Raw genomic sequence first — 14,719 nt, 5'->3', positions numbered from 1 at the left:
TTGGTTACAAGGAAATATTACGATGCCTATCACCTGTTCTATCTGTTGCCATACGTTCAAAATCGCTCCCATGTGAAGCTGCAGCGGGTCGCAGTCTAAATTAATCATTGCTGGTGATGATGGATATGACCTTTCACAGCATGGACATCACTATCCATCTCTTTAGACAATGGCTATAAGGGATGAAACTTGATGTGGGTTTTTAAATAAAGTACAGTACCGTATACTCCTGATTATCCAGGCGCGGATTATCCAGTGCTCATTCACATCCAAACGAAAGTTTGTTAACTTCAGACGATGGACTCGTTGCCAAATTTCTTCCTTCGAATGTGACAGCCCTGATACAGCCTATGGATCAGGGCGTTATTGCATCTGTGAAGCAACACTATGGATCCAAACTCCTGAAAAATTTGATGGAAGAAAGTGTTACTCTGTCAAATTTCTGGAAACAGTATTCCTTATTGGATGCAATACATGGAATTGAAACAGCCTGGGGAAAAGTAAAACCGTGTACCCTATTGCGATCCTGGAGGAAAATTCTACCACAAATAGAAGAACAAGATATCCACGAAGACAGTTCTCAAGAAATTCTTGCTCATGGTAAGAAAGCTGAAGGGTTCAAAGAAATTGAGGAGGATAACTTAAGTGAATGGTTTTTGAGTGACTCGCTTGAAAAGGCTTTCAACAATGAAGTGATGAAGACATTGCCAATGTCTGTGCTAGATATGGTAGTGATGTTGACAGTTTAAATGAGGTTGAAGAAAAAGAATGTGATGAAAGTGTTTCTCATTCTGTGGCTCTACAATATATAGATACTGTGTTGGATTATATGGGACAAAGAGGGTTTGATTATGGTGACATTATTGCCGCACGCAAAATATGTCTCGAAGTAAGGAAGCAGATGAACAACCAAAAGCAGAGAACCATTACAGACTTTTTCAGAGCACAATAATGTGGATGAGTTATCTTTATAATTATAGCCTACTTTCTATGGTACTGTATTTAAAAAAAGTATAGAAGGCATTTTTCTTGCAATAAGCAATCGCTTTAAGATTATCCATGTTTTCTGATTATCCGTGCCATGCATCCCAGTCATTAGCCCAGATAATCAAGAGTATACTATATAATTAACATTATTTAATTGGCATTTTAGATATTCTGAAGACTTGCAAACAGGCACAGCACTCTTTAAACTACACTCTGTTTATATGTTCAAATGTTTATAAGATTCTTTCCTTGTTAACGTTTCGTAGGACGACATATCTAGCAAGCTCGTAGCGCAGAGTAAGTGGAATTTACATCGCATGCAACCTAGCCAAATAAGCGTGTTGCAAAAACATTAGCACATTGCCTCACTACCATGCGTTTCAGTTGCTGCACGACAATGGAGCCAGGTGGACGTGAAAGCAAGTCAAATAAAACGATTCACAGCAGAGAGAGAGAGAAGTAATTACAGAAGTAACTGATGTTAGTGATGAGGAAGCCAAAAGTAAGTCTTGGCGGCAAGTGTCAGTACTAAAGGTAACAAAGAGAGCAGCTTATTATTTTGGAGTGAGTAAAGCCAATATTATGAGTAAAGGGTGAATACTTTAAAAAGGAATGCATAATGGAGGAAACCGTGAACAGAACTATCATTCGTGTTGAACTGATGATAATGGCAATAAAGAAGAAATTCAGACTGTAGGAAGTGATGACAGTGACACTTATGCAATATCTTATGATAGTGACAATTGAAGAGCTTATTTCCAATGTGATGTTTTTCCATTTTCTTTAAAAATCTTGCTCTTTGTCCCGATACATTGGAAAGATTGTCCTTGCTTGTAATAAAACAGGTTATATCTTCAAAACAACGTTTATCCTAGTTTGAAGAGCGATTGAAAGTTGATGTTATTTCCAATGCGACATATCTCTGTGCTGTTTTTATTTACGAACAGTTGTATCTGTAGGCGGCCACCAAGGATGCTCCACATAGTCACGCCAGTATCCAACTATCGTAGTGGATGAAGTTTTATGCTAAGCTTGCTTTTTGTTAAAACAGGGGAGTTTAGAAGTTTGTAGTGCAATTTTCCATCATTTGACCAAATTTTGTTCTGAGACTACAGGAAAACAGAAAATCAAATAATTTTGTGATGGGTGCAGTGATCAGAAAAGAAAAGGTATATTATTAGCAATGAAAAGCAAGCTTTGTTATCAGCTGAACATATTTACAGATATTTCCTGTACATGGGCAGTTATTTATCTGTTGATTGCATTTTTGGAATAATTGAAAAAATGCTTTAGAAAACTGAACTGATACTTCTACCTAAGGAATATTTTCTCCAAAGTTCTGATAGATTAGGTCCAAAATTCTGGCAGAGACTGGCATGTTTCTAACTGGAAAGGTGACGTTAAATTGCACATCAAATAAAAAATGGATTTAAATATCAGAAATGAAAATACAGTAACTAATATTAATCCAAATTGCATCAGCTGCCATTGTCACTATTCAGAACTAAGTAATGTGAGTTCCCACACGCTGTTAGAGAGGGGTAAGAAATGGCTTTGCCTTAGAAGGGCACTACTCCATTTGTGTAACCAGATAAAAGAAGAGGAACATGTTGATGTAAGAGAATTAATAAGGAAACTAGGTATTGGTGAATGGCATCCTGTCATAGTATTTTATAACAAAGTATTATTCTCAACTGCTAGTAATACCAATCATAATAAAGGTAAGGAAGAGTAGTGCGATGTCATAAAATTCCCTTAACTAGTTCTTCTTAGTTTATGTTGCGTTAATAAACAATTAGCACTTTGATCATGTTATTTCAACAGTCTGTTTCAACACATACCTATAATGAAAATGACTTCCTTAATAAATATTGGACATTTCTTTCCTAAGAATGATGGATTATTATTGTAAAACTGATTCTAAAATAAGTGTGTGTGCATGCGCTCACACACACACACGCACGCACACACACACACCCCCCCCTGTGAGTTTGAACACAGTGCTACTGGATACACAATACGTGATGGCTGTTCTGGGATTTGACTCCCGAGACAGTCCAGTAATTCACATAGTCAAACACAGTGGACAGTTAAACAGTGCTAAATAGCAGGACAGTACTTCTTACAAAAGGACTGTTAATACTGTTCCAATTACACTCACAATAGCTGATCCAGTCTAATTCCATGGCAGTCCTCACTCTACAGAAATACACACATGCACAGTGCTCTCAGGTAGTAAACAGTCTTCCGTTCCGTATGTTGTCTTCAGTACAGCTACTCGCTGGACATTCCGACACAACAACAACCACCACAACTCCTCGTTCAGGCCTTGGTGGGACACATGGAACCGAGGAATTTTTGCGACCAGAATGTACATGTTTTGGGGTAAACAATCAAGTTCATAAAATGTTCCGGTTTTATGTATTATTTTTATCTAATACAAAATCGATGTCTGTCTGTTAGGTCATCAGCTCAGAGGCTGAGTGAAACCTCAAATAGCACCACCAAAGGGTATGCAGTTATAGAAAAACCACAAAAACCAATGGTATTACCAAAGTGAGGAATAGGGCAAGATGAGGAGTGAGGTAGTTTGCCAGTACTTTCCTCACTGGGCTAGACTGTGCTGTTGTAGGATGGCTAATCCTATGGGCAACACCTTTCATTAACACTCAGGTGCACTGGTTGTGTTCCGAATGTCATTAATTAGCACCACTCGTACCCCAGCAGCTTCCATATTGTCACAGCCCTGGATGAGATTGGGAAGCTACACTTTGCTCTGGCCTGTGCCAAGAGATGGATACAAAAGTACTTTATTTATCAAGAAATGGCAGCAGGCAGATAAGTGCTTTTAAAATACTTATTTCTATACCTAAAACCTACATACTTTTCAAAATGGGTACTTTTCCAATTAATATACAATGGATAAGGTTTACATGTAGCAATATGGACCGAAGTACTCATTGTCAAAAAAAGATAGCAAAAAATAATAATCTGCATCAATAGCACCACCAGAATTGTGGAAATGTTAAGGAGTATCTTGTAAGATGTTATTTTTGGTAATAGATAATAACCTACTAAAATATCTCAAATGGTGGGAGCATTGCCTAACAGATAACAATATTCTAACCCACATTCCAAACGTTTAGTATCAGGGTAGCCTTTCGTGAGATTCATTAAGCACTAAAGCAAAATTTGTGAAATGTTGTTCCGAAAATTAATTAACCCCTTGTGGATGTATCTTTATAGGTTCGAAATTATGTCAGAGTACATGTTCTTTAGGTTTCCTGTCATCAGACTTTACTTTCTTCTACCCATCAACATAGGGTAAACTTCTTGCGCTTGTCTCTTGTATTTTATCCTCTAAATTGCTATCATCACTGCTGGTGTCTTCTCCAAACACTTCATTTATTTGTTCCTCATCTAAAATATTATACCGCGTTCTATTCAGCCTGGAAGAGCCAGCTTCAACCTGGTCTATTGCCATGTGCTCATGTGCAGAACATGCTTGCTCTTGTAGTTTATTCTTTTTCCAGACTTCCTAGTAGTTGTAAATATTGCATGGAGATGATAGTAGAAGCTACTTCATGGCTCCTACTTGAACGCATCTGTTGGGGCCACTACAATAATTAATCAACAGAACGGAAAAGTGAGATATCGGCTATATATCTACAACCGACTGTGGAAGCATATTACAGTTGTAAATTATATATCAACATACATCTGTAGAAAGTTTAAGTAGTACAAAAAGGGGGGAATTGAGTTTTTCCTCCTCGGTGTGAATTTCTATAACTTCTCTTATGTTCAAATATTTGCTTTTCTTTTTGATGTGTAAAATTTTTAGAGCTGTGCTGATGTCTGAGAAATGGTGTAAGGTGTCGTATATGTGCTTTCCGAAGGCTTAATGCTGATTGAATCTAATCTCATATTTGTGTTCTTTGTATCTAATGTGAAAATTACATTAAAATCATTATCATGCTCTTACTTCATAACACGGAAAGACATTTGAAGATGACCTAGCAGCACTTCCCTTCCCCTCTCCAGTGAACAGAGTTATTGCCTACAGCATTCCCATTGCCCCTCTACATAATCAAACAAACCAACCTCAACAATCACACATATGTATAAAATTCCTCCATCTTTGCGCTACTTAATTAATTTTCGAACAACATTTCACACTTTCTACATTAGCACTTTAAACATCTGCAATATGGGTTAGAACAATCTTATCTGTAACAAATTCTCTGAATTTAGGCAGCGCTCTCGCCACTCAAAAAATAATGTCTTGCAAGAAACTCCTGAATTTAGTTCCACACTTTTATAAGTATTTAATCAAAATCATTACCATGCATATACACTGAGTGGCCAGAAGTCACAGGAAGGGGTGTCCCATTAGAAAATGTGCCATGTATGACCCCTGAGCATTGTGGATAGCTGTGGCATAGCTGAGCAGTCTGTCCCAGACATCAGTGTTGTGAAGATGGCAACACATCGCGAGTTAACCGACTTTGAACATGGGATGATCACTGGCGCACATTATTGCGGAGATTATGCACAAATTCGGGTTTCTGAGGTCAACAGTGTCGAGGGTGGATCTTCAGTATCGCAGAGAGAGTGTTACCACCTGCGGCGTAAACCGCTACGGGAAGATCACAGGTGTTTAACAAACGGACATTACGCCGCCTCCGCAGAACCATACTGGGCACTCGAAGGGCTACTGTGAGTCAGATCACCGCCCAGTTGAATGTTGGGAGTCAGGAACCCATTTCTACCAGGACTCTAAGAAGGTACCTGCACCGCATGGGTTTCACCATTTTACCATTTCACCAGCCGACGACCAACTTGTGTCCCTTTGCTGACACCTTGACACAGAGCTCAGTGACGTGCATGGGCCCGCGAACATCAGCAATAGACCATGGAACAGTGGCAGTGTGTGGTATGGTGCGATGAATCCCAGTTCCAGTGGTATCAAGCTGATGGGCGCGTTGTGTCCAGGGGGAGGTGGCTCAGTTCTGTTCTGGGCGGCGTTCTCATGGTCACAATTTGGCCCCATTGTCCGGCTGCAATGTCCGGTGCACATTGTGGACATTCTTTCCGACCATCCGCATCCCTTGCTGGCCCTAGAAAACCCTGATGGAGATGCCATGTTTCAACAGGGCAATGCGCCATGTCACCGCTCTGTGGTGGCACACAGGTGTTTGGAGGAGCACTCTAGTGAAGTTATGACCATGGATTGGCCCTCCACATTCCCTAATCTTAATCAAATCAAGCATTTATAGGATGCTGTCGATGCTGGTGTATGCTCCATGAACCCCGCGCCAATTACACAAGACAAATTGTGGGTAGCAGTGCAAGATGCGAGGGTCCAGATCCCTCCAGAACAATTCCAACACCTTGTAGAGTCGATGCCTCTCCATATTGCTGCCGTTTTGAGGGCTCGCGGAGGAGCATCTCATTATTAACATCACAATCAGTGTCTTCCCATGACGTATGGCCACTCTGTGTACTCTGTAATACACAAATAGACATTATAAGATGACCAGACAGCACTACACCTCTGCTTTCCACTGAACAGAGTTATTGCCAGTAGCATTCTTCTCAATTTTCTGCTTCTCCTCCCCTCATCACTGAAGAAAGTTATTGCCTACAACATTCCCCTCACCCTTCTACATAGCAACCATGACTGGAACTAGGGGACTGGCTTCAATCCATACTTAGTTGCTGGAGGTAATGGATGATTGGCAGCGTAGGTTAAGTACAGAATACTTTTTCAAATGACTAAGGTGACATCGGAGGACTGCTACAATCATAATTTGTCCTAGTTGTTCATAACATCACCAGTTCACAATCATTGAGAAGTTTATGCAATGTAAACAATATTATACTGTGCAAGCACGATTTAAAGAGATTTAATATTACAGTGTTATATGTGTTGTTGATGCTCTTGTTGTTAGTGTTTTTAACAGACTGAAAAGCTTTATAGTTACTCATGTTTTTTCTCAGCTTATTTTCCATTGATTGATTGATTGATTGATTGATTGATTGATTGATTGATTGATTGATTGATTTTAGATTGCATCAAGTAAGGATCCCCCATTTGTACCAGATAATCTTGGTGCAGCTACAAAAGACTTGGCTCTGAAGTGTCTGCAAGTAAAATCAGACCTACGACCCTCTGCTAAGGAACTGCTGTCTCATCATTGTTTCAAGATATTGGGGTCATAGTGTATGTGTACTAAGTGTTTGCCACTAATCTATGTCACCAAGTGTTAGTCTATTTGTGAACTATATTTTGTACCAGAATTAAGTGCAGTTTCTGTCAGACAATCTTCCAGTTACCTAATTGTGTTGTGCTATTGAACATGCTTTTTGAACTTCTCTAGTGCAACTGTGAGTTTTAAAACCTGCTGTGTAAGATTATGTAATGAATTGTATACCTTATATAACAGTTACAAACGAATTAGTTGTTATTAAATTATCTAGAAAATTTAAAGTACCTGATATATCTCTTCAAGGTAAGAGAGAAAAGCTTTTAGAATATGGGATTAGCAGCTGAGGAAGTCAGATGCATCTCCAGTTTATTTGTTGAATTATTCCAGATGTCTGAAAATGAACATGGTAAATGATCGTTATATTTATGAATGTTGACCTCCTTTTTCAAGTGAGAGAAGTAACTCCTGTTTTATTTCATTTCTTTTAAAAAGACTTTTCATGACATCATATTTGCTCACCAGAAGTTTCATTCTCTGTTACTACTCATCATCACTTTGAAAACAATATAAAGAAAGAAAAGAAGGAAAACTAAAATATGACTGTTAGTATAATGTTTTAAATAAAAAGGAACTGTGATTTTAACAGTCCTTAGTTTACTGTGTCAACACAGTAAACTAGTGTGTGTTCAGAATTTGAATGTTAAGGCATCAACAGAATAAACTATTGATCAAAGTGAGCCTAATGTGTAAAAGTACTGGTATTGTCTTAAGATTTGATCATTCCGTGGGAAGCACTTCAGTAGTTTTCATCTACAATTCTTAGTTAACCATAGGAATTAAACGAGAAGTATTTACTGCCTCAGTGGGTTAAGTACATGTGAAAAAAGATGTAAGTTTTAAAGTACAGGTAAATACCAGTTTATACATTATATCTCCTAAGTGGGGTATAGTTGGTTGAAAAAACAGAGGTATAAATTTCCAGTTTTTATCTGTTCCATTATTTCTTTTGTTCAGTTATGATCATCATTATCTTCTGGCATGCTATAAAAGTTGGTATGTAAAAGAACTCTTGTGGGACAACATTCCAGCACCTCAGCATCTCTGAAAACCATAGAAGTAGTTGTAGGATCATAAAACCATTATTATTATTATTATTATTATTATTATTATTATTATTATTATTATTATTATTATTATTATTATTATTATTCTCCCAAAATAAAAGGAAAGAATAACTTCTTAAAACTCTACAACATCATCATCAGTGTTTCTGTTTCCTCTTATAATTCCTGATATTGTCTCTAAATACAGACACTGATACATGCATTGTCCAGAAAAATTTTACTATGACATAACAGTACATAGTCGATCAAATAGAAAAACCTTGTATCTTAAAAATGTTGTTGAGAAATACTGATCCATAGCACATATATCATTAAGAACCAGAATTCGTCGGTATAGTTCGCACAGTTATGAAACTTAGATGACAGATGGTTCTTAATGGTACATGTGCTATGGGTCAGTATTTCTCCGACAACGATTTTAACAGTGGCGTGCACTGATTCCCATCTACCGCAGCACTGCTGGGGTAAAGAACTTTGTACTAACATTTTCTAATTATTCCTTAGAACGCTTTTTATAATGTTTAAAAAATTACAAACATCTAAGCCAAGCCAGGTACAGCTGTCTTGACAATCCGCTCGCACTACCACAGTTCAGCTTCTCCAGTAAGCTGGGTTTCCTTGCCAGCACGATAGAGAGCTACCCCCAGCAAAATTTAAGGTCGCTTGGGTGACGCATGCACTTGAAGCTTCCTCGAGGCGAAGCTGTGGTCCCTCACCCGACAGCAATTTACGGCGATAGGCCAGCTAACTTAGGTAAGGGGTGTTAGTTTTAATACTTGACACTCGAAGTCTTCAGCGCCACACACTAGAGACCGCGAGAAAAATATCAACATCTCAACAGTATAGCCACTTGCACATCGTCTTGCTAATACGAATAGAGTCAGTATATGAAATCAATTGTAATATAGAAGAATATATTTTAGTCTTGGGTTTCGGCATGTATACAGTTTTATTCGAGCAATTCATTGATGGCAGGTATAGAGTAGGCCTATGTGTTCTGATAGCTGCACAAAAATATTTAGGTTGGCCAGCATGAACATAATTAAGCGCGAATGGTTGTCTGTGATGGTGGTATATACTGAATTTTTGTAGTGTTCCTCTTGGATTATAGGTGAAGGTTTCGAGAGTTCTGTGGCATTCTTCATGAATATAACATGTGTTATACACCGTGACAAATATTTTTCCCTCGTTTGTCGTTGATGCACGTACACTCAGTATGCGAGTGAAACTATAAAACTTAACGACGGTAAGATACCAGTCAAATTTTGCAGCTTAGTTTAGATTAGGCTTTTTAAGTAAAAAAATAAATAGTCCCAGTGTATTTTTATGAAAACCATGACTACTATCACGAAGCGCCACCGGATGAAACTGTAAGTACATTGTTTAAAATCTGCTATAGATTAAGTAATGATGGTGTCGCCACTGCCATGAAAATCAATTTCGAAGCATGTGCGAGCGTGTGGTTGAAAATATTCTTGAAAGATCTGTCTCAGGTAAACCTTTCCATGAAAAATGTAGCATTATAAAATGGTAATGTTGACTTTAGAGAGTGTAGTGAGGCTACGATTGTTTATATTTAAAACACTTTTTTGCAGCTGTTCACCGCACGCCACTGTATTTTAATATACGAGATTTTGCTATCTTAACGACAACATGTTCTAAACTTGCATCGAAATATAACTGTTAATCAGTAAAACCGAAATCTTGTAAAATTTTAATATGAAGCAATAGCTCAGATGCGTTTTCTCTCAATATGACTGAAAAGATAGATTTATTGATAGAACAGTATCATTTGAAATTTTGATTTGCTAGTTCTATGATTATTTATTCATATTTGTCATAATGAAATAAAGTTGTAGTACTTTTGGGAAGTAATATTTTGTTCCAACAAGATAGTGAAGGATGTAGAGGTTAAAGCTCTGCATTTATTTTAACTTCTGGTTCATGAGATGAAAGTACCATACTTCATTCACATTTATAACATGCAAACCTTTTCTTGAGTCCTGAGCTCCATACTGCTGAATGGGAACTTGGGCTCAAGAAAAGGTACGCATACTATACTCATAGAATTAATCCTCAGAATGCAGTTCCTTTAAGTAATTACTTTTACAGCTTGCTAAGTTGAAATAGAGCTGCTCTAGAAACTAAAAGTTACCTGGAATCAAATCTTACATTGGGAGATCAAGGTATATTTGACCATCATATTTCATAAAAAGTAAACATAATGGAAAGAAAAAAAAAAAGAAAAAAAAAAGAAAAAAAAGGCTGTTTATAGAAACAAATTTTCGCAGCAGAAAAGTTTTTATGGTCATAAATAATCAGTTAAATGATGTAGGACAGGCTGTGTTTGTTGGTCATTACTTCTCTTACAAATATTTAACAGGAAAAAAAATCTATTTGTTGTAAATTGCTGCCCACTACTCTTTCATATTACTCCCCTAATTTATAACTTTACACCCTCCATTTGTTGTTTACCAAGTGATGGTGACTGAGAACAGAAAATATTGTTACATTTACGAATGTAAGAAAATCATTCCAAGACTTTAAAATTAATAATATATTCTTATTAGGAAATCAAGACTTATACTCTGGGAAAAATCCCATGCACTGATTTGATCTCCCTTTTTTTTAATGGATCATATGGTCTGTGTGTATTTTCAGTCATGTTTATCTTAAATTGTTTTGTCTTGTGAACTGAAAATGAATTTCCATTTATAGCACAGTGTTCATGAACCATTTTCACCATTCTCTTGACTTCATGTTTGCTTGCACAGCATATCCTGTGCACAAAATGTTGTTTTTTTTATGAGAAGTATGTATTCATTATTTATCATAATATAATATTAATTATCTTGTACCAGTGTAATGTTATTTCATTGTACATACAGAACATTTTACCTTTATTTCCTGCATACATCCTGGTTCAGAACAATTCTTGTACTTAACTATCCAAGATAAAATTCTAAAAGAATTTAATTGTATAAAATCCACCTGTTCAGTACAAGTTTGCCATTTGATAAAGGGTCTGTCTAAAAAGCTACATAGGACATGTTTCGACCTAGCCTAGAGGTCATCATCAGCTAAAATAACACAAAGATGAAAGACATATAGAAAAACAGTGATACTTTACAAAAGAAAATATTTATAAAATCCTCCTATCAATACATTGATACATTGATATTTTATTTTGTAAAGTGATAACCGTCAGTACGGAATGAGATTCATAACTTGCAAAAAAACAGTGATACATAAAAAAACATAAGATGAAATACAATCAACGAATGCAATAAAAAATCTATGCTCAGAATGTTCATAGCTTCAATCTTGGACGAATCTAGTTGTAACAGGTGAGAAACTTAATTCTTATACTTGTCATAAAGGCCCATCATGAAGCAGTCTAAGAAGTTATGGAAGCCCTCACCGCTGGCATACAAGTCAGAAAGGAAGTGCCTATCATGTATGAAAGTGTTTCTTTTATTGAACTGGTCACTTTAATATAGCTTCATTAAGATAGGTAATAAAATTTGATATAAACAAAAGAATTAAATGGCAGAGTAAATGGAGAGTGGTAAATCACTTACTGTTGCATGGAATCCATGAAATCATGGCAAGGGAACAGCAGCAAACTTGTAAAGTTTTTGAAAAATGTGAAATGTTCTACATGTTAACATCCTTAGTATATCCAGTGTTTAAATTTTCAGGAGTAGAAACCACTATGAAAGAAAATTGCAAGCATTAATTTTAAACTGCATGCTAACGTACATTTTTAAGAGATAAAATATACATAAACATGCTAGGGAGGGAGAGAGATGAGGGTGGGGGTTTAATGGGTGAGGAAATAAATTTATTAATCTCTTGGCAAAATGTCCGACTCGTTGGCTGAACGGTCAACGTACTGGCCTTCGGTTCAGAGGGTCCCGGGTTCGATTCCCGGCCGGGTCGGGGATTTTAACCTTCATTGGTTAATTCCAATGGCACGGGGGCTGGGTGTATGTGTTGTCTTCATCATCATTTCATCCTCATCACGACGCGCAGGTCGCCTACGGGAGTCAAATAGAAAGACCTGCACCTGGCGAGCCGAACCCGTCCTGGGATATCCCGGCACTAAAAGCCGTACGACATTCCATTTTTTCTTGGCAAAATAGCAACTAAATGAGCTTGATTGATCAACTTCGACTTGGGAGTACAGAGGTGAGCTGCTCGATTAAATAATGGAGAGATGGCGTGAAATGAAGTTCATAGATGAATAAGCTTGAAAGGAATTTTTAAAATATGTTGTAACTGAAGAGGACAAATTGGGAAAACAATTCATTGATAGGAAGAGGAATGAAGGATTGGAATATTTTACCATGGGAGATGTTTGATTGATTTCAAAGTTCTTCAAAATAATTAAAAAAAAGACCAGGTAAACAAATAATAGGAAATCTGCTACCTGGGTGACAGCACTAAGCAGAACATTGTTGATTGATTGATTGATTGATTGATTGATTGATTGATTGATTGATAAAAAATTTTCTTTTTCTTCTTCCTGATGGTTATGGGCTCCTATAATTCTGCCCAGTCAAAAAATCCTGATTTATAGTGAATACACTTGCGATGCAGCAAAACAACCCTCTGTTGCATTCACACACATATAGTACTTCAATATATGCTTCAAAAAATCAATCAAGGCGGATACACTATAACACCCGTGGAAGCAGGAGTGTTATGTTATAAGTAATAGCTATGAGAGTACATTGTGTTATAATGCAATTTTAGAATCATCAAGAAACACATTGATCGCGTCAATCGTATCAATCAATCACTACCGATATGCATTTAGGACAGTCACCCAGGTGGCAGATTCCCTATCTGTTGTTTTCCCAGCCTTTTCTGAAATGATTGCAAAGAAATTGGAAATTTATTGAACATCTCCCTTGGTAAGTTATTCCAATCCCTAATTCCCCTTCCTATAAATGAATATTTGCCCCAATTTGTCCTCTTGAATTCCAATTTTATCTTCATATTGTGATCTTTCCTACTTTTAAAGACACCACTCAAACTTATTCGTCTACTGATGTCATTCCGCACCATCTTTGCACTGACAGCTTGGAACACTTAGTCGAGCAGCTCGTCTTCTTTCTCCCAAGTCTTTCCAGCCCAAACTTTGCAACATTTTTCTCTCGCTACTCCTTTGTCGGAAATCACCCAGAACAAATTGAGCTGCTTTCCTTAGAATTTTTTCCAGTTCTTGAATCAAGTAATCCTGGTGAGGGTCCCATACACTGGAACCATACTCTAGTTGGGATCTTAACAGAGAATCATATGCCCTCTCCTTTACATCCCTACTACAGCCCCTAAATACCCTCACAACCATGTGCAGAGATCTGTACCCTTTATTTACAATCCCATTTATGTGATTACCCCAATGAAGATCTTTCCTTATATTAAGACCTAGGTACTTACAATGATCCCCAAAATGAACTTTCACCCCATCAGTGCAGTAATTAAAACTGAGAGGACTTTTGCTATTTGTGAAACTCACAACTTGACTTTTAACCCCATTTATCATCATACCATTGTGTAATGTCCATCTCACAACATTAACGAGGTCATTTTTCAGTTGCTCACAATCTTGTAACTTATTTATTACCTGGTACAGAATAACATAATCTGCAAAAAGCCTTATCTCTAATTCCACTCCTTTACACATATCTATATATACCAGGTGGCTCCCGAACGCTGTACTTTCTACTCATAAATGTCCCGCATGCACAATTGATGAATGGGATGTCTACCAACTGATTTTCACAGGGGCACTATTGCCAGTGGGCAGATTATGTCAGAATATGGAGAGATAAGAATGGGACTGTCGCTCGCAGCATGTTACTCAGCGCTACTGGTCTAATGCACCCCTTGCATTAGTAAACATCGTTTTCCACCGCATAGTTCTAGGCTGGTTGTATGGTACAGCCACGCTATATTTGCTGTCTGCACATCAGCAATGGCTAGTGTGGTCAGCAGCGACGAATACACAGACAATATTTTAACCTGGACAACTTGGTCGGAATGCAGCCGAAGCTCCAAACAGACATCTGCCGTCTACACACGTACTTCGCCGAACAGTATTTTTTTTTTTTCATTCAAGCAACTCTCTTATCGAGTGGAATGTCTACACGTGTATAAATTAATAAGTTATTAAATTTCCTTTTCTGCATCTTTGGCATATTTACAAGCAGTAGGGGTTTTATGGGCACCCATACAAATACATAGGCTTGATACTGTCATGTGTTGAGTTGCACTAGATTACTACTCTGAGCTATATCAAATAAATGTGCTCCGTAGTCCAAATACACCCTTATTGTTGACCTGTACAACGATATAGCCACACACGGGTCTGCTCCCCCAATGCCTATGAGT

At 37.4% G+C, this 14,719-nt stretch overlaps 1 protein-coding gene across 1 annotated transcript in view; it reads left to right on the top strand.

Moving 5' to 3' along the window:
* LOC136863948 (mitogen-activated protein kinase kinase kinase 1) overlaps nucleotides 1-11,171 on the top strand; it is a 545,708-nt gene extending 534,537 nt beyond the window's left edge. The window contains exon 15 of the mRNA XM_067140398.2: nucleotides 7,057-11,171. Within this exon, the coding sequence (XP_066996499.2) occupies nucleotides 7,057-7,209 (153 nt within the window). The 3' untranslated portion in view covers nucleotides 7,210-11,171. The remainder of the gene's footprint in view (nucleotides 1-7,056) is intronic.
* Nucleotides 11,172-14,719: the final 3,548 nt, after the last annotated feature.

This window comes from Anabrus simplex, chromosome 2 (assembly GCF_040414725.1).
Source record: "Anabrus simplex isolate iqAnaSimp1 chromosome 2, ASM4041472v1, whole genome shotgun sequence".
Classification (NCBI taxonomy): Eukaryota; Metazoa; Arthropoda; class Insecta; order Orthoptera; family Tettigoniidae; genus Anabrus; species Anabrus simplex.
This window is presented reverse-complemented; position numbering and strand designations above follow the sequence as displayed.